This window comes from Heterocephalus glaber, unplaced genomic scaffold (genome assembly GCF_053883595.1).
Source record: "Heterocephalus glaber isolate CG9 unplaced genomic scaffold, H.glaber_assembly_v1.0 deba00001497, whole genome shotgun sequence".
NCBI lineage: Eukaryota > Metazoa > Chordata > Mammalia > Rodentia > Bathyergidae > Heterocephalus > Heterocephalus glaber.
In genome coordinates, this window is record NW_028258320.1 from 21,344,738 (window position 1) to 21,364,605 (window position 19,868).

Below are 19,868 nucleotides of genomic sequence, written 5' to 3' on the forward strand. Positions count from 1 at the left end.
CTTCTTTATAGAAGGGATGTATGTGTCCTCTATGGATCTAATACTGATAATTGTCACATCTAGATATATTAGTAATTTGTACTTTATACCATTATTATTTAAATGAAATATTTTGTTTTGTTTTGTTTTGTTAAAGACCAGGTCTCATTAAGTAGTTCAGGCTGGCCTTGAACTCACTGTGTAGCCCAGGCTGGCTTCAAACTCACAGCGATCCTCCTGCCTCAGGCCCCCAAAAGCTGGGATTACAGATATGCACCACTATGTCCAGCTAATTGAGATAAATTTTTGAAAGCACCTAGTGGTGACTGCTGTATGAGAGGCATTAACAATTACTAATTAACATCATTAATACCTTAAGATATAACTAACTATTCGATAATATGAGCCTGATACTAATAGTTAATTCTTTTTTTTTTTGGTACCGGGAATTGAACTTGGGTCCTTGTGTTTGCACAGCAGGGAGAGAAACCACTGAGCTAAATCCCCAGTGACTAATAGTTAATTCTTGTTTCACCTATTCCTTTCTTATCTTGAGTAAAATAATTCAATAAGGAATTTTTGCTAGAAGTACTGTCTTGAATCTTATTTTGAAAGTTTCATAGCCATTGAAATTGATTGATGGCATATAATAAATTATTCATAGAAGTACTTAAAACCTTCAGTAGAGGTGTCACTTAGTAACTTAATGTTTCATTGTTGTTCTACTGTGAAAAAGAACTAGAATTCTGGAGAAGTTTTAATTTTTCAAACTATTGCCCATCTTTTGACCCTTATCTTGTCAGAGATAAACGTCTATTGATTGTAATTCATCGTGTGTATTGCGATGTTATTAAGGAAATGGAGTGCGACCGATGAGCTGCCTGTCCATGACAGGGTCAGCCTCAATGTTATCCAGCAATCAACTCTGTTCCCTACAGGGCATGTGGGTAGCAGTTGGAATTGTCATTTTGTATCTAGGGAAACAAACAGAAGGATTAAGAGTTATTCAAGGTCACATAGGACATCACTGGCATCCAAGCAACAGAACTTAGGATACATTTAACCAGATCACCTCTTGAGTGATTTTAACTTTAGTATGAAGTTAGTAATTTTCCAGAAAATACTATTTTATATCTCCATATTTTTTATTAGAACCAGCGTCAAAATTTTATTATCTCTTTAATAAGAGTATGAAAAGAGGCCCTAGATAAACCTCATTTCTATTTTTGAGCTAGTTTAGTGGGTTGATAGCTTATAATTTACTTAACATGCTTGCATATTACTTCTGATTTCAGAAGTAGTGAGCTGTGTCTTCATTTATGTGCAGCACCATATGCCGGCAGTAGTAAAAGTTACTCTTCTTTCAACTCTTTGCATAGGGCACATTTCTTGAGAGGAAAAGAAAAACATGAACTATTTTCAGACAGTAAAGAAAAGAACGTGTGTAGCTCATTAATTAAAAAGTTTCATGCACTTAATTTGCTCCTACAAAGAAAATTAAATAAATTTTAAAAATAAGAGCTAGAATATGAATTTATTTTTATAATTTTCCTATGGAATAAGAAATAGCTGTCATTTATTGGACATTCAGTATGTGTCAAGCATTATTCTAAGGAATTTAAAGGACATTTCAAATCAAGAAGCTTCATTATTTATTTACTTTAATTTGTTAGAATTAGGCATGGTTAGTTAATTTGGAGATTTTTACAGACACCAAGTGATTTTAGACCCTGGGTTAGGCTTGTGATAAACAGACAATAAAGGACAGGAAATTGGCACTGATTTCTTTACCTTTATTTTTTGTTTGGATTTTGTTGACCATTCTTATAATTGTTTTCCTTCATATGTTTAGGTATTTTGCTATTGTATACTATTGATTTGGTAAAGTATATTTTCACCATTCTGGAGCTTTTATCCAGAATATTTCAGTTTTTTAGGAGATTTCTACTTGTACCTTCATCTATAGGTGTCCTATACACTAATATCTAGAAATACATAGATAGATATTGCATGCATCACATATTCTATGTGAATAATCTAATAAATGAATCCCATTTACATGATCTATTCATTCCAACAATTTTCTTCTCAGACTTATTTACTTACCCTACTACTAGACTGTACCTTTGAGCTGAAATTTCTTTTCAATGACACCATTACATGGACGATCTCATGAAATATTATAATCTTCAGATTATCAAATAATTTTTACTTCAAGATTATTTTTTATTTGACAAAATGTAATAGGCTCCAGGTGCTAAGGTTGTGAATATGATTGTTTAGGGATATAGGATATTTTCTACACATCCTGCATCACACATTGTGAAAGAAAGATACAGTTTGCATTTGGTTTAAAATATAACATATCCAAAGAATCCATATCATGCCTAAACACATTAAATTTACTGTACAGGGAAGAATAGCAACTCAATATTCAGTATGATAATTAGGGGGCTGTGCCTGAATAAACCTTGTCCATAAGGTTCTTGTTCTTTCCCATAACAGTTTAAATACATATATAGACCTGAATATATTTATATGTTATATATACATCTACGTCATTGTGATCTTTATATTTGCTTTATGTATATGTGATTTATAAATGCACACCATTATTGTTTTTAATGTATTCGCAGTAATATTGTAAGGATCTACCAAATCATATATGCACATATAGACAGACATGGTTTCATTTCAAGTGAAATTGTTATAATTGAAATGAACTATTAGTATTAATATTAATAGTCATATTTTAATATTAAATAGATTTTTATTTGAAAAAATAAAACAGGAAAGTTTTGATTAAATGACTTAAACTATGAAATATCTCTGATTTTAAATGAATATGTTTTATGGTTACAATATAATGACCACTTCTTGCAAAAATATTTCCTACATAGGAGAATGATTTTAAATCTAATTATCATCTTTTTTAGGCTAAGATGACTCAACTGCCTGAGGCAGAAAAGGAAAAGATTGCTGAGCAAGTTGCTGATTTCAAGAAAGTAAAGAGTAAGTTGGATGCTGAGATTGAGATATGGGATGATACAAGCAACGATATCATTGTTCTCGCCAAGAAGATGTGTATGATTATGATGGAAATGACAGACTTCACAAGGTAATTATGTGCAAAATGATGTGTAATGTTAACATTGGTTAGAAACATTTGTCACATTACTGAAATCTCAAGCTTCTCTGAGTGGCAGTTGCCAAATTCAAGTGGTAGGGGAAAAATAAATAATATAAAATTAGAAAGTCATAGGTGTATAATTCTAAGTGATTGGTAGATATGGAAATACTGCAGTTTCTCAAAAATTGCCAAGGAATTTCAACACCACTTTCTATACTATCACCTTCCTTTGGCCAGGAATCTTCCCAGTGTATCAATATTAGCATGATACATTTACCAAAAAGAAAAAAAAAAGAAGAATAAACTAAGTTATGGCCATCATAGACAATATCCAAATGGTTGATTTCTATATCTATATAATTTTAGTTATAATGATTTATAGCTTTGTCAAGGGTAAGTGGTGTCTTCTGCTCCAGAGACAGCTACTACATGTGTATAAAAGTACAATGACTTAATGACAGCCAAGAAGTAATCATACATCATACTTGTTTTATCTTTAAAATGTCATTTCATAGAGCTAATCAAATACCAGTAAAGTATATAGTGCTTGCCTACAAGTTACTAACATGTACAATGCTACAACAATTAAAATAATTTAGTCTTGTGTAGTTAAAAAGCCAAAGAATAAAAAAAAACTTGAAGCAGACATATTGCATTTGAGAAACCACTTATATTGACACATATGTATTAAATTCTAAAACAATTTTCAGATGAAGTAATGAGATAAATTTACTTTTAAAATCATAACTAATGGAGAAAACGTGCATAAGTTTTTCATTGATCTTAAGATTTACAAACACTTTCTCAGGATTTCACAAAAAGAAAGAACTCATGAAGAATTTTTATATTGAACTAGTTTTAAAAGTTTTATATAACAATAGAATGACCTACACGATATCAAAATGCAAATGGAAAACTTGCTAAAGGATTATAAGAATAACAAAATATGTGATGCTATTTATATTATTATATAATTTATATTTATTCATTATATATTTATATATAATGAATAAATAAATTCTTTATAAACTTTTGATATTCATCTGATCCTGTGTCTGGATTTCCCTTCAGAAATGTATCTATCCAAGGAAATTATCTGAAACAAATTTTTATATAATTTTAAAATTATTTTTAAAAGAATAATTGAGTTATTTGTACATGAGTTCAGAATTATTCAATATAGTAGAATAATTGGAATGTAAAGCTAATCTTATGCTGCTATATAAAGAAGAGGCTACCAAAAGTCAAGATTTTAAAAATAGCATTTTATGAAAGTTAGAATATTTAATGAAAGGGAAAAAGTAGTCTGACCTAAACTTTATAGTATAATATATATGGCTATATTCTTCTTGATGTTTCTCCTTTGTTTGTTTTATACCAAAGTTACGCTTTCTGACAGAACTCAGTATTGTTGTTTTGAAAAAATCCACCCTATAATGATATTATTGAGCAGTGAATATTTCATTGCAGGTTTCATCAGGAATTAAGAAAATTAAATTTATAATACATTATGCATAGAATTTTATAAAGAATGCTTTTTAGATGTCAGTTCCTACTTTTTATTACTGCATGTCCATATTGCATCATGATGAGGTTTATTTTGGGAAGTTGGTATATGGTTTTAACATATTTTTATCAGTGTCAATACCCTTATTCCTCTCTCTTCTTTTCCTCCCCACTTCCTGCTTATTGTCTTTCCTATTTAATTAACTTTCTGAGTTTGGCTAATTTCATTTAGCATGATAATTTCTAGTTCTATCCATATTTATGCAAATAATATGATTTTATTCTTTTGTATGACTAATATGCTCTTCTGTACGTATACCACATTGTCTTTATCCATTCAACTGTCTACTGGGATCTGGGTTGTTTCTCTATCATAGGTATTGTGAATTATACTTCTATAAATATGCGTATGCACATATCACTAGAGTATGCATTTCTTTATTCTTTCAGAAATATGCCCAAGAATGGTATAGCTAGGTCAAATAACATTCATATGTTGAGTCTTTTGAGGAAACTCCATACAAATATCCATAGCAGTTATACTAGTTTGCATTCGTTCCTTTTTCCCCTGCATCCTCCATTTTCTATTTTTTCACTTAAGCTCTTGTCATCTTTTTTAGTCATAACCTATCACTTCTAAAAGTCCTTTCATTCCTTTGCATGTGTAGATGAATTCACTTTTGATTTATGCCTCAGTTTCTGTAGACAAAGGTTCTGAGCAATCTCATGGTCTCCTTCTCTCTCTCTTTCTCTCTGATCCCTATTTTCTCCCACATAGAAATATAGACATATATAACATAGATATGCATATGCCTGCATGAAAAACAAAATTATAGTACAATGGTGTTAAATAAAGAGCATGTTTTTTGGGCCAGGATTTAGTGGTTCCTGTGCCTGCCTCTCAAGTGTAAGGTCTTGAGTTCGATCGCCGGTACCCCCCCCCCGCCAAAAAAAGGAATAGCTTAATTGTGGATTATTTGATTGCAATTTTAAACTATAATTTGTTGATGGTCTAAAATAAATATATATATTATTTTTTTAATTTATAATTTAGTTTTAGGTTGGCCCGATAGTCACAGATAATTTAGTTTCATTCCACCGAAATTTGCCATCATTAAGAACAAAATGAAACACAAGAAAAAGCTTTGTATAATGTCAGTTTTAAATCTTTCTTTCTGATATGAATAAAATAATGTAAATTTAAAATTCCCTTATATAATATATGCACCAAATTTCAACAGAGCTAATGCTGAATCTTTGTCATTGTCATAAACTTATGAGTCTAAGAGAGTGAAGGACTGAGATAATGAAATACTCCACAAAGAAATATATGTTAAAAAGCAAAATGTAAACCACAGAAGAAAATTGGACCAAAAAAGAACATGTGGTACTGCTAAAATACTGAACACAGATCTGAGAGTGACAGTTTATAGCAAAGTTTATAAGAAAGATACTAAAATTGAATGGAATTAGAATTGAGTACTCTAAATATATCCTCACTTTTGAGGCAAAACTACATATTGGATACGTGATACTAGAGATATGCCAGAAATTGGGAAGTACAAAAGATCCCAGTGGAATGAAAGGAGGTCATAATATATGTTAACCTTTCTCTTTTTCAAAACCAGCACTAAAATCTTGAATCATTAAGGAAAACGTACTTCATAATATTCATGGAAGAGAGTGCACTTGTCTAGAAACACTGTCTAGGAACTGAAAGGCTCAGACTTATTGTATGTAAATCTATCTTAAGAAAATATGGAAAATGAGAATCCAGAGAATTCATTTGACAAAACCTCTTCCTCTAAAAATCAAATACAAAACAACAAAACAGAAAATTGCTACACAGCACTTCATTCTGAAAAAAAATTTAAATTTAAAAACTAATTCTTTGGAATTATGTAGATACATATTATTCAAATGTAGTCACAGAAAATTAAAAAAAGAGAAATGAATCAAAAAGAGAAAATGAGGTGAGGAATATAATGATTTGAGGAAAGATATTTTTAAGTCAAACAATCAGGAATCGCAAAAATAAAAAAACAAATTATGAAATGTACAGAAGGAAATAAATTCAAATAAAGACTTCATAAAGGACATTAAAGAAAAGCAGTGAATTAAGAAAATGAATATGAGATAGAGAATGACTGTGAGACAAAGGAATGTAAAAGTCATTGGAAGAGAGGTTGAAATGGTGGAGAAGCAAAGAAGATTTAATATATTTGTATTTTGAACTTTGAAGACTAAAACTAAGACAACTAGTATATAAATATATAAACAAGAAAATTTTCCACATGAAAGAAAACCTACATGTATATATTGAACTTTACCCAAGAATTCTGATGCACAGCAGTCAATAGTGACCACACACATACATTTTCTTTATGTAATATCCTATTATATATTATATAATGTGGCTATATATATATATATATATATATATAAACATGTAGGAGCAAAATAAAACCAAATAAATAGTAAGAATTTATGAATAATAATCCTTATCACTACAGAGGAAAGGCAGATACTTTTAGTCTCATCTAAATTTTCTATTTGTGATTATATCGATGTCTCTAAAAATGTGCTTTTTTCCCTAATATATAAACTATTGACATTTTCTACAATTAAAGATTTAGGTCAATTATTTAACTTTTCATCCTCCTTCCCACCTTCCTTTCCAATTCTTGATAGTTTGGCATGTCTTATTATTTTTATTTATAGTCCTTGATATTATTATTTTATTGATACTTTATTTCTTATTATATATGTTATGTCTAAAATTCTGATTATTGATGATAAAGAAACTTTCACTCTTATCATTTCCTCTCACTCTTACTACCCCTGTTTTAGTATCTTATTTTAAACCCCAATTCTCATCACTATATTTATTTTTATGTTGTTGATAAATAACATTTACATCATTTCAATAATTATAATTAAATCATTTGTGTTAATCTATAGGCTGATTCTGAAAATGAAGATTAATAATATTTTTCTTGTTAAATAATTGACACAACTAAACTAGCTAAGAAATATACATGAAGTAAATATATTTCTAATGAAAAGCTGAAATTGATTTTGTACAATGTCTATGGATATAAATGGAAAGAAACCTAAATTGAGAAAAATGTTATAATACCATTTTCTATATGGCAATAGGAGGCCTCTTAACTTCTTCACCATAGAATAGTATGTAATGGAAATGATTATATATAGGATCTAGAATCACAGGTAAAAAGAACGCCACGAGAAACAGAAGCTTTGCAGATGTTGACAAAGAAATTAGAGTCATGTAAAGAAAAGAACACTGGAGTACTAATTAGGAAATTATAAGATACAAAGGAGGATGCAGGGCCATAGTTAAGGGAATTGCAGTGAGTGATAAATAGTCCTACATGAATAGACCTTAAGATAATAATTGAAAAGATACTAGTTTTGGTAATTTTCTATTTATTTTGACTTTTTATTTTTTATTTTTTAAATTAAATTCTTTTATTGGTATATTGTAGGTATACAACACAACTACATTTCTCATTAGGAATTGTACCTTTACATAATGCATCTTGGTTCTTATATTTTCCCCATTCCTAGCCCTCCCTTCACCCCCTCCACCCTTCCCTATTTACAAAGACTTTATTTCCATTTCTCAGCATTTTTCCTTTCCCTTCTTTCCTTTCCCCTGCCCCTCCCACTACCCCTACCCCTTTGGACCTTTGTTTCCTATTTTACATTATCGATTATTCATTCTAATCATTGCTACATTTTAGGTATACAATATAATGACATTCATCATTGGAAATTTGCATCATTACATAGTCTCTCTTGGTTCTTATTTTTCACCCTTGCCCAGCCCTCCCTTCAACCCCTCCAGTCCTCCCTATTTACAAAGATTTTGTTGCTATTTTTCCATTTTCTCATATTAATCCCATTCCCTTCTATCTTTTCCCCTAGCCCTCCCACTTCCTTCCCCTTTGCCCCTTTTCTTCCTATTTCACATTACCTATCATACATTTTAGTCCCCATTTACACTTGTAGTTTCTCACACCAGAGAAACTATTCAGTATTTATACATGTGTGTCCTATTTATTTCACTTAAGAGTATCACCTCAATGTGCATCCACTTAGCTATAAATGTCTCTAATTTCTCATTTTTTATGGCTTAGTACTCCATTTTATTAAAAAAACCCCACATTTTCTTTATCCAGTCTCCAGTCGATGGGCATTTGGGCTGTTTCCAAGTTTTAGCTATCACAAACTGTGCTGCTATGAACATGGGCGGACATATATCACTGTGGTATGATTCTTTTAATTCTTTGGGGAAGATCCCCAGCAGTGGAATAGCCGGGTCAAATGGGACTTCCAGTCCTAGTTCTTTGAGGTATCTCCATACTGATTTCCACAGTGGTTGCACCAGTCTACACTCCCACCAGTAGTGGAGCAGGGTTTCTCTTTCCCCACAGCCCCGCTAGCATTTGTTATTGGTTGATTTCATGATAGCAGCCATTCTTTCTGGAGTGAGGTGGAATTTCAGCGTTGTTTTCATTTGCATCTCTCAAAGGACCAGTGATGCTGAACATTTTTTCATGTATTTATTTGCTATTTCTACTTCTTTGTCTGAGAAATATTTGTTCATTTCAGATGCCCATTTTCAGATTGGGTCTTCAAATTTAGAAGGTCTGATCTTTTTAAGTTCTTTATAGATTCGAGATAGTAGACCTTTGTCTGAGGAAGAGCAGGAGAAGATTTTTTCCCACGTTGTGGGTTGTTGTGGGTTGTCTCTTCACACTGCTGGTGGTTTCTCTTGCTGTGCAGAAGCCTTTTAATAAGAAGAGATCCAACTTGTTGATTGTGCTAGTTCACGGGCAACAGAGGTTTTGTTCATAAAATCTTTTCCTACACCGATGTCTTCAAGGGTTCTACCTAACCTCTGTTCCAACTGGTTCAGAGTTTCTATTTTAATATTTAGATCTTTAATCCATTTTGATTTCAGTTTAGTGCATGGTGAGAGATACAGATGTAGTTTTAATCTTTGGCAAGTTGAAGCCCAATTTTTCCAGCACCATTTATTAAAGAGGCTATCTTTCCTCCAGTGAGGGTGTTTGGCTCCTTTATCGAAGATGAGATGGCTGAGTGTGTCTGGAGTTGTTTCTGCATCTTCTAATCTGTTCCACTGGTCCTCACGTCTGTTTCTTTGCAAGTACCATGCTGTTTTTATCACAGTAGATTTGTAGTATACTTTCAAATTGAGGATTGTGATACCCCTTGCCATGTCTCTGTTACCTAGAATTGCTTTTGCTATTCTGGGTCTCTTCTTGTTCCAAATGAATTTTTGGATTCTTTTCTCAAGGTCCATGAAGTATGCTGCTGGGATCTCAATTGGAATTGCATTAAATCTATACAGCAGTTTTGGAAGTATGGCCATTTTCACTATATTAATCCTTTCTACCCAGGAGCAGGGCATGTCTGTCCATTTTCTGATATCATCTTCAGTCTCTCTTTTCAGAGTGCCATAGTTTTCAGAGAAAAGGTCCTTGATTACTTTCGTTAGTTTGATTCCTAGGAATTTCAGGTTTTTTGCTATTGTGAAAGGAATTATTTGCCCTATTTCTCTCTCAGTGAGTCTGTCATTCGTGTAGAGGAAGCTATTGATTTTTGTGTGTTGACCTTGTAGCCAGCTACTTGACTCAATTTGGTTATTAAGTCTAGAAGACTTTTGGTGGAGTTCTTGGGGTCTTCTATATAGAATATCATGTCATCTGCAAATAATGACAATTTGACTTCTTCATTTCCTATCTCTATTCCTTTTATTTATTTCTCTTGTCTAATTGCTGTGGCTAATGTGTGCAGAATTATATTGAACAAGAGTGGTGATAGTGGACATCCTTGTCTTGGTCCTGATTTTAGTGTGAAGGATTTCAGTTTTTGACCATTTGGTATGATATTGGCTGTTGGTTTTTCATAGATGGCTTCTATCAGTTTGAGGTAGAGACCATCTATTCCAATTTTTTGTAGGGTTTTTATCATAAATGCATGTTGGATTTTGTCAAATGCTTTTTCTGCATCTATGGAGATAATCATATGGTTTTTGTCCTTGGCTCTATTGATATAGTGTATTACATTGATTGATTCGCGTATGTCAAACCATCCCTGCATCCCTGGGATGAATCCCACTTGATCAGGGTGTATGATCTTCTTGATGATCTTCTGCATTCTATTTGCCATTATCTTATTAAGGATTTTTGCATCTATGTTCATTGGTGAGATTGGTCTATAGTTCTCTTTTTTGGTTAGGTCTTTCTCTGCTTTGAGGATCAAGGTGATGCTTGCTTCCAGGAATGAATTTGGGAGTATTGCTTCCCTTTCAATTTCATTGAAGAGTTTCAACAGTAGTGGCAGCAGTTCCTCTCTAAATGTCTTGTAGAATTCAGCAGTGAAGCCATCAGGGCCTGGGATTTTCTTAGTTGATAAGTTTTTAATTACATTTTCAATTTCATTGGTTGATATTGGGTTGTTCAGAATTTTTAGGTCTTCTTCATTCAACTTTGGTAATTCACATGTATGTAGGAATCTGTCCATTTCTTCTGTGCTGTCCATCTTATTGGCATATAGGTTCTGGAAGTATGTATTGATGATCCTCTGGATTTCTGCTGGGTCTGTTGTAATTTCACCCTTTTCATTCCTAATTGCATGGATTTGGGCCTTTTCTTTTCTTTTTCTGACAAGGTTGGCTAAGGGTTTGTCAATGTTGTTAATTCTTTTGAAGAACCAACTCTTGGCTTCATCGATTTTTTGTAACATTCTCTTAGTCTCCATTCCATTGATTTCTCCTCTGATCTTTATAATTTCCCCTTTGTATGAGCTCTGGGGTTGTCTTGCTCTTCTTTTTCTAGAAGCTTGAGGTTCAGCATCAGGTTATTTAATTGGGCTCGTTCTGTTTTTGTAATATGCATATTCACTGCTATGAATTTCCCTCGTAAGACTGCTTTCATTGTGTCCCATAGATTCCGATATTTTGTATTGTCATTGTCATTTAATTGAAGGAACTGTCTGATTTCTTCTTTAATTTCCTCTGTAACCCATTGGTTATTCAGAAGTGTGTTGTTCAATTTCCATGTGTTTATGAAATTTTTTGAGTTTCTTTTGCTATGGATCTCCAACTGGATCAAATTATTGTCTGATAATATACAGGGGATAAATTCAATTCCTTGGCACTTACTTCAACATGTTCTATGTGTGAGTATGTGGTCTATTTTGGAGAATGACCCATGTGCAGCTGAGAAGAATGTATATTCTGATTTTGTGGGGTGGAAGACTCTGTAAACATCTGTTATGTTCATTTGTTCAAGAGTTCGATTGAGTTCTAGTATTTCATTACTTATTTTTTGTCTAATTGATCTATCTATTTGTGATAGTGGGGTGTTGAGGTTCCCCACTACAATTGTATTAGTGCATATATGACTTTTCATGTCTGTTAGTATTTTTTTATATAGTTGGGTGCACTAGTGTTTGGTGCATAGATATTTATGATTGTCATCTCTTCCTCTTGGATTCTTCCCTTTACAAGGATGTAGTGTCCTTCTTCATCTCTCTTAATCAGTGTTGGTTTGAAATCTACTTGATCTGCCAAGAGGATAGCTACTCCTCCTTTTTTCAGGTTTCTGTTGCATGGAGTATTGTTTTTCACCCTTTAACTTTCAGTCTATGAGTTTCCTTTTGAGTTAAGTGAGTTTCTTGTATGCAGCATATTGTTGTATTTTGCTTCTTGACCCATTCTGCCAGTCTATTTCTTTTGATTGGTGAATTGAGACCATTAACATTGATGGTTATAACTGAAATGTATTGACTTTTCATTGCCATGACTTTTTCTTTTTGTTGGTTTCTCCCCCTTTACATTTAATTTCTTGTTGTGCCAGATGAGTTCATTCTTCTTTGCTTCCTGGGGTTGTGATCCTCAATGTCTGTTCCTAGGATATTGTGTAAAATTCTTTGGAGTGCTGGTTTGGTATTCACGAAGTTCCTAAGGTGCTCTTTGTCATGAAAGTATCTTATTTCTCCATCCATTTTGAAAGATAGTTTTGCAGGGTACATCAGTCTGGGTTGGAGGCTGTTTTCTTTTAGAGCTTGGAATATGTCACTCCAAGCTCTTCTTGCCTTGATGATTTGTGTGGAGAAGTCTGCTGGCTTTCCTTTGTATGTGATTTGTTTCTTTTCTCTAACTGCTTGTAGAACTTTGTTCTTCTGTTGAGTTTCTGGAATCTTAACAATTATATGCCTGTATGTAGATTTTTTTTGATCAAGGCTATTTGGAGTCCTATATGCCTCACTTATCTGTATGTCAAGCTCTTTCCCCCTCCTAGGGAAATTCTCTGCCATTATTTCTGTGAAGAGTTTTTTTATGTCACCTGCACTATTTCCTGTTTCTTCATTGACTCCGATCAGTCTTATGTTATTCTTCTTTGCATCATCTAGCAGCTGCTGGATTGATTTCCTATGTTCCCTTACAATTTTGAAGCAATCTTTCTTTTCCTGGTCACTAATTGCAATCTTATCTTCTATATCTGAAATTCTGTCCTCACATTGGCTCATTCTGCTGTGTAGACTTTCAATGGAGTTTTCATGTCCTGGAAATCTATTTGCATCTATTTTGTGGATTCCATTTGTTTCCTATGTTGGGATTCCATCATGTTCCTCAGCTCCTCTCTAGATTTATTAATCATATCTTGCACTAGGGGCACAATTTCTCCTGTTATCTGATAAATTATTTCTGATTTCATTTTTTCCAGATCCCCTTTTGTTGCCAGTTCAGTGGGTCCACGTGGTTGAGTATCATTGTTCTATCTCATTTCTCTTTGGGGTTGCTGTAGGTGATCTGGAAGTCTGGTTTTGAGACTTATTTATGTGCTTTCTCATTTCAGCTGTTTCGGGGGGCAGGGGGGAGCGCTGTTAGCGCCTGCATGGATTACCTCTTATGAGCTGGGAGAGGTGGGACAGGGACCAGGAGCAGTGGTAGGCATGGTGGCCCAAAAGCCCTTTCCTGTGGGCTGGGAGCAGCGGGAGGGATGGTGACTGGGAAGCCCCTTCCTCTGGACCAGGACCAGTGGGATGGTGGCTCAGAAGCCCCTACCTCTTGGCCGGGAGCAGTGGGACTCAGGACTGTGGTCTGGTGGTCTGGTGTCCTCTGCGTCTTTGTAGTGTGGGCCCCGGTGGCTGTACAGAGGAGCGGGGGTGGGGGTCCAGTGGATTGTTGCTGGGGTGCGGGCTGATTCGGAGTTTTCCGCGAGACTTGAGACCTCAGTAGGGCGTGCACAGGCCTGTCTGTCTGCAGCGAGCTGATTCAGCATGTTCCTTGTGACTCGGGACCTCCTATTTTGACTTTTTAAATATTAGTTTCACTGCATTGAGAGATGGTAAAAGAAAAGTTATAATCAAAGACTTGGGTAAATAAACATTCTCAAAGAGGCACATGTAGGCAAAGCTAGTTCCCAGGTCCTAGGCTAGGGCGCCACCTGGAGCCAGCAAACCCTGCTGGCCTTTTTCCGGGACTCAGGGCCACTAATTTGTTACTCCCTAACCCAGGGGTGAACGATGATGAATAATAAAGAGATACCGAATCAGCTTAACATGTGGGCAGCCAGGCTGCTCATACCTCTAGCAAGCAGAGGAGCCCCGAGCTTTTGGCTCACCTCGCTTTTATTCACCCAAACAGGGGCACAAACAATAAAATAACGCAGGATTCATCTGGTTTCCAATACCCATTCTCTGGTAAACAACTTAAGTTCAGCTGCCTTAAATTTTCCCTAATATGCAATCACCCTTGAGTGCTACCTTTCTCCTTTGTGGTCTCAGAGGAGGCCAGTTAGGCCTTAATTCTTAATTCTACTCTGGTCCTTAACAGAGGAAAGGTAAATGAGACAAATGATCCAGTCAAGACTTTTGTAATTTCTGAATGTTTGAAAACATATATTTTGGTTGAACAGAAATCGAAAGAGAGGAGGGATAGGATACTATCATAAAAGCAGAATAAAAAGCTGTAATCAAAAATTAAGGAGAAAGCTGAGTATGCTGTAATACCAGAAATCTGAGAGGCTGAAGCAGGAGAATCACAAGTTTAAGCCAAGCCTGGACGATTTAGAAATTTAGCCAAATTGTATTTCAAAAAATTTTTAAAAATACAAAAAGGGATGAGGGTATAGCTCAGTGCAAAGGCCTTGAATTCAATCACCTTTGAAACCTAACACATTTATTAGGAATAGTGAATATATTTTCTTTTTGCATGTTCTCAGAGGACTAGTTGGCTGGATTTACCTAAAGTCATAGGCTGGAAGGAAATTTGCAGCAGAAGTGAAACTACTGGAAAGGGTATATTGACATAGCTGACTGGATCCAGATTAGGAAAGTAGAATGACACTGGGAAGTAGAATGAGAGAGAGAGAGCGAGGTTACAGACACCTCTGCAGGGTTTCCTGCTTTCATGCTTTACTCTCTGAAAGGAATTATTGTTGACAACGTTTATATCAAGTTGGAAAGGATTCTACTTGCATCAGTGACTCTGAAGGTGCTGTAAGCTATAGATAGGGTGTTAGAAAGGTATTCACAACTCCAAAGAGCAATAACTCATTGAAAAATAGATACACATCATGTTTTGTCCAAGCTGAGCACTCTAAAATTCTCACAATCTATAGGTGTCACTGCCAGAGGCATCCACAAAACAAGGATATTTTGTGTTCAAATTTCAGGAAAGGTAAGGTTAACACAGTTGAATTTTGGACTCTGATATTCTCTTATGCTTGAATTGAACCTAGAGTCAGATAAATTTCAGTTCATATAAACTGTAATAATTTTACTATTATTTTATAATGAGTGGAACCTCCTTCTTTACTTTTTTACTCCCAATTATACTTTGAGATTTTTTCTTCCTCAGACACTATGTTTAATAAGTTAAATTTAGCACTATTTTTTAGTCCCATCCATGTCACATTTCTTTCATTGCAAGTACTCTAGCCTGTGAATATGGGAGCCATACCTGGCAGGGCATTATTTGTCACTCATGCAGAACATCCTCTGTTTTTCATAAAAATACTCAACTAACTATATAGTTAAAAATAATAGTAAGAAAATAAAATATTCTCTATTCCTTCTGAAGTGCCACTATTTAATTTTTCCAAATATGACTTTATTAATAAGGACATAATTATAGCAGAAGTTTGATGAATGCTTACTATGTGAATCCTATGGTAATACGTATTTCTAATTTTTATCCAAAGGATTCTCTGATTATTATAGTTTCCATTTTATTTTTAGAAAAATAGATGAGAGATAAATTGGTCATGAATACATAAGTGAAATTGGTTTTTAATTGATCTTTATTAAAATCTGGGCATTGTATTATAGGTCTTTAAGTGATTGTCCAATGTATTGTGTGTTTCCACCTATATATATGTTAGAATTTTAGAGGAGAAAGAATATCAATGGAAAATATCATAAAAAGAGAAAGTATGTAGGAATAAGTGAGCTTTATATTAGGCTGAATGAAATGTAAGGGTTGAATTTTGAAGGGAAATGATATAAGTGAGAAAATCCACAAGACTGCAGGCCAGGAAATGGGAATGAGCCAGAGCTATTTGGAGGCTCTAAGCAAACTATATAAATAAATGGATAAATTAAGATAGGTGTGAAGAGAGTGACAGATTTGAAAAAGCCTTTAAACACAGACAAGAGTTCTTATTTTTATTTTTATAGGGTATTGGTGCAGTATTTTCATTAAGGAAGCATGATAGAAAGATCCAGGAATAATATGTGGGAAAAGTAACAGGCACTTTTGGATGGCAGTGCTAGCATTGACTCAACCCAATGAGGTCTGGTCACAATTGGAAACTCACATGATTTTGCATGTTTTGGAAAGTCTGGTATAGACTAAAAATAAAACCCAATAAATTCTTTGGAAGTAAAGTACACGGGCTGGGAAAATTCACCTTTATAATATATGATATGGCATTTCTTGGCCTTGGCAGATGCCCCTTAGCAACCACTTGGCATTTCTTTTCCAGTGATAGTGAACCTTTTCACAATGAGTGGCCAAACTGTAACCCAAAACCCACTTACTTATCACACAATGCTAACACTGCATTAAACCTGTATATTGAGATTTTATTTTAGAAAAGAACCCTCATACATTAACATGTGTCATTTTAAAAACAAATAAGATGCATGCAATAGGTTCACCATCACAGGCCTAAACTGAAAACATGAAGGTTTCATTTTGTCATTTGTGTACATTTACACATATTACAGCGAATTTCTGTCATTACCCTTGAGGACCCTCATTTCAGTGTAGAAGTGAGGCTTTATGGGTTTAAGCATGATTTCTCCTTGGTGAGAAATCATAGACTGGATAAGCTGTATTACATTATCAACATTGAGTCTATGGTATCTTCTAACAATCTATATTCCTTCTATTCAGGCTCTGGCTCTTTCTAGAGCCAGATGTTAGAATATAGGGCTTGCTAGAGAAAGAAAAATCTTTCTCCCTAATACAAAATATCTGCTCATGAAAGCATTTTCCAAATTGTTCCTTGGAAAGGGTGTACAGCAGAAGGGTAGAAGGTGGGGTGCATGGGGGGTCATTATAGCCTTAAGTCTTTCTACATCCTTTCAATCCTCCAGTTCTCAGTAAAAGTTACCCTCCCCCTTAAATAAATCTAATGACACCAAATGCAAAGAGTTGATTTTATTCGCTTCAGAGAATGATCTCCAATTTTTTTTTTCTGTGGCAAGAAAGTGACAGAGATTCAGTGGTGTGGAATAGGGGAAGAAATCAATCTACCGATTTCGGTCCTCTTCACTCTCAGTTCCACTAATATATGGATCTTTCTCCATAAATCAACTTGATTCTTAGTTTTCCTAACAGCTCATTTTGACTGTGACTTACTCAGATTGGCAATGTCATTTACCACTGTTACCTGCTTTTGAGTTTCCTACCATTTCTTGCTTTTCTCTTTCCCGATTTTGTTTTCTCCTTCCTAGAAGGTTTAAGCTTTTTAAACAATCTGTAGTTTACACAAAACCTAGACAAGGAGAAAAATTAAATGCATGTGCTAATCAGTCATCTTGACCAGGAAGCCAATTAGAATTTATTAAGACTACAAATATTTTCTCTTTATGAAAAAATTATCATAAATTATGTTTCTCTTCCTCTTTTTCTAAACCACATTTGGACTATGAAAAGTTCCAACGTTTCATGACTTACATAACAGTTGATAATATCTAACTTTTTTTGCCTATCTGAATAGGAGACTAGGTCTAGATAAAACTTTCCAGATATACATCTTTTGGTCACATAGGATGCATTTTTAAATGTTATAGAAAAATTATGAGAGAAAATGCAAAAAATATAAACTGTCTTTCAAGTAAGGAAACATATTTATTTTTGTAAACATAGTTTTTAAGAATATACCATTTATAATTTTAATGTTATTAAAGTTATAAAATTTATAATTCATAAAGAATAGTAATGCTCTAAACATTAATATTTTTTAAACTGTAGTATGAAACATAGCAGGAGATCTCCCTGTTCTCATGAGATTTTATCTTTTAATATGCAATGTGATATCAGTTTGTACTTGAAAAATATTTTATATGACAGAATTATAGGATTTTCTATATTTCCATTATCTCATAAACTGAGATTCTACTGAATATTACACACTGTCTTTGGTATTAAGGATATACCAATACTCATAAGAAGATTTTGAACCAGAGAACTGTAAGATAAAATAGAAGAGTTGAGAAGATGATGAGTTGCAAGAAAAACAGAGGTGGCAGATAAAGATTTGATAGAAGTGATGACAAGTAACACTGGACTAGGTAAAGACAGACGTTCAGTTCTGAGGAGGAATGCAGATTGTTTCTAGGAGCCAAGATAATGAAAATAAAGACATACAAGATTCTTCTCACCTTAGTCTTCTCCTATCTTCGCATGTATGAATATGACAGATGTTGAATGAAGAGTCTGTAGTCACCTGATGACCTGAAATAGAACACTGCTATGGCCTTGTCATACCAATGTCTTAATTTTGAGGTGCATTCTAATAACACAATTATCTGTTCATGAGATATCTTGGAGAAAACTTTAGAAAGAAATTGCTGCTCAAGATGAGTTTGCTTGTCTTTCAAATCAGTATGGATATATTTTTCCTTATCAAAATGGAGCTAATTCCTTCCTGAAGGAATTCCTTTCTTTTTCTATAAACATTTGAAGATTATTTTTATCAATAAAAAAGAAAACTGCTTATGTTTTGATATTTATATATTTTAATAACATATTTGTTAACAGACATCATTTTCTTGGTAATGAGTAAGTTTTCCTTTTCCCAAAGTGGATGGTCACAAAACTATCTGATACTGTGAAATACTGCAACTAGAAAAATGTCAATTACCATTATAATATATCCCCAATATAATAAGCATGAGACGAATACAACTTTTTATTTACTTTTGCTTAGTTACACAAGAGAAATGATAAATGCTGCATTTTCAAAAAGGTCTAGAACTTACTGTCCTGAATACATTGAGGCAGGCGGCAGAACCACTGAGCTAAATCCCCGGCCCACACTTTCTACACTATCCATAGAGTGTTGTTAGAATCTTATTCAGTCATCTAGCTAAGCTACCTATCTGTAAATGAACCTGAAATATGGAGAATATGTGGATCAAGAAGTGTTTGCTATGAAGCACTGAACTTCCAAATTTCCTGATATCCAGGAAAATCTAAGATCTAACTGGCCAGTGGAATAAATGTTTTGAAATCTGTTGAACTGAAGGGAAAAGAAAATAGTGCTTATATATAGTCATGTAGAAGTAATGTCACATTCATTGCAGAAAGAAAAAAAGAAAAAAAAAAGCTTTATTGAGGCAGTTCCAGAGGTATGATGAATGGAGACCAGAACTGAGAGATGGGTTTCATTTGTTCCTCATCCTCTAAGTACCTTAAATTGGAAACAGGCTTGTGTTTTCAAGACCTTTATGCCCTACTTTTCTTTCTCAAGGTACAAGCCTGAGGGGTGGATAAGAAAATGAGCAGCAGGAGGGATGGAAACTCACCTTGCTTGTACTCAGCTAGGGTTTAGGGATTATATCTTTCTGGGAGCATAGTTGGAATGAGTAAAATCTATATGTTACTGTGTCTCACATCCTTTTGTTTATTGAATAAAAACTTTTTTGCACAAGGCCCATTTTGCTTTCCAAGATGAAACAT

At 34.0% G+C, this 19,868-nt stretch overlaps 1 protein-coding gene across 12 annotated transcripts in view; it reads left to right on the forward strand.

The window, feature by feature from the left end:
* Ctnna3 (catenin alpha 3) overlaps positions 1 to 19,868 on the forward strand; it is a 1,794,873-nt gene that overhangs the window by 1,626,362 nt on the left and 148,643 nt on the right. For all 12 annotated transcript variants that reach the window (XM_021259452.2, XM_021259448.2, XM_021259451.2 and 9 more), the window contains one exon: positions 2,916 to 3,097. In XM_021259452.2, the coding sequence (XP_021115111.1) occupies positions 2,916 to 3,097 (182 nt within the window). The remainder of the gene's footprint in view (positions 1 to 2,915; positions 3,098 to 19,868) is intronic.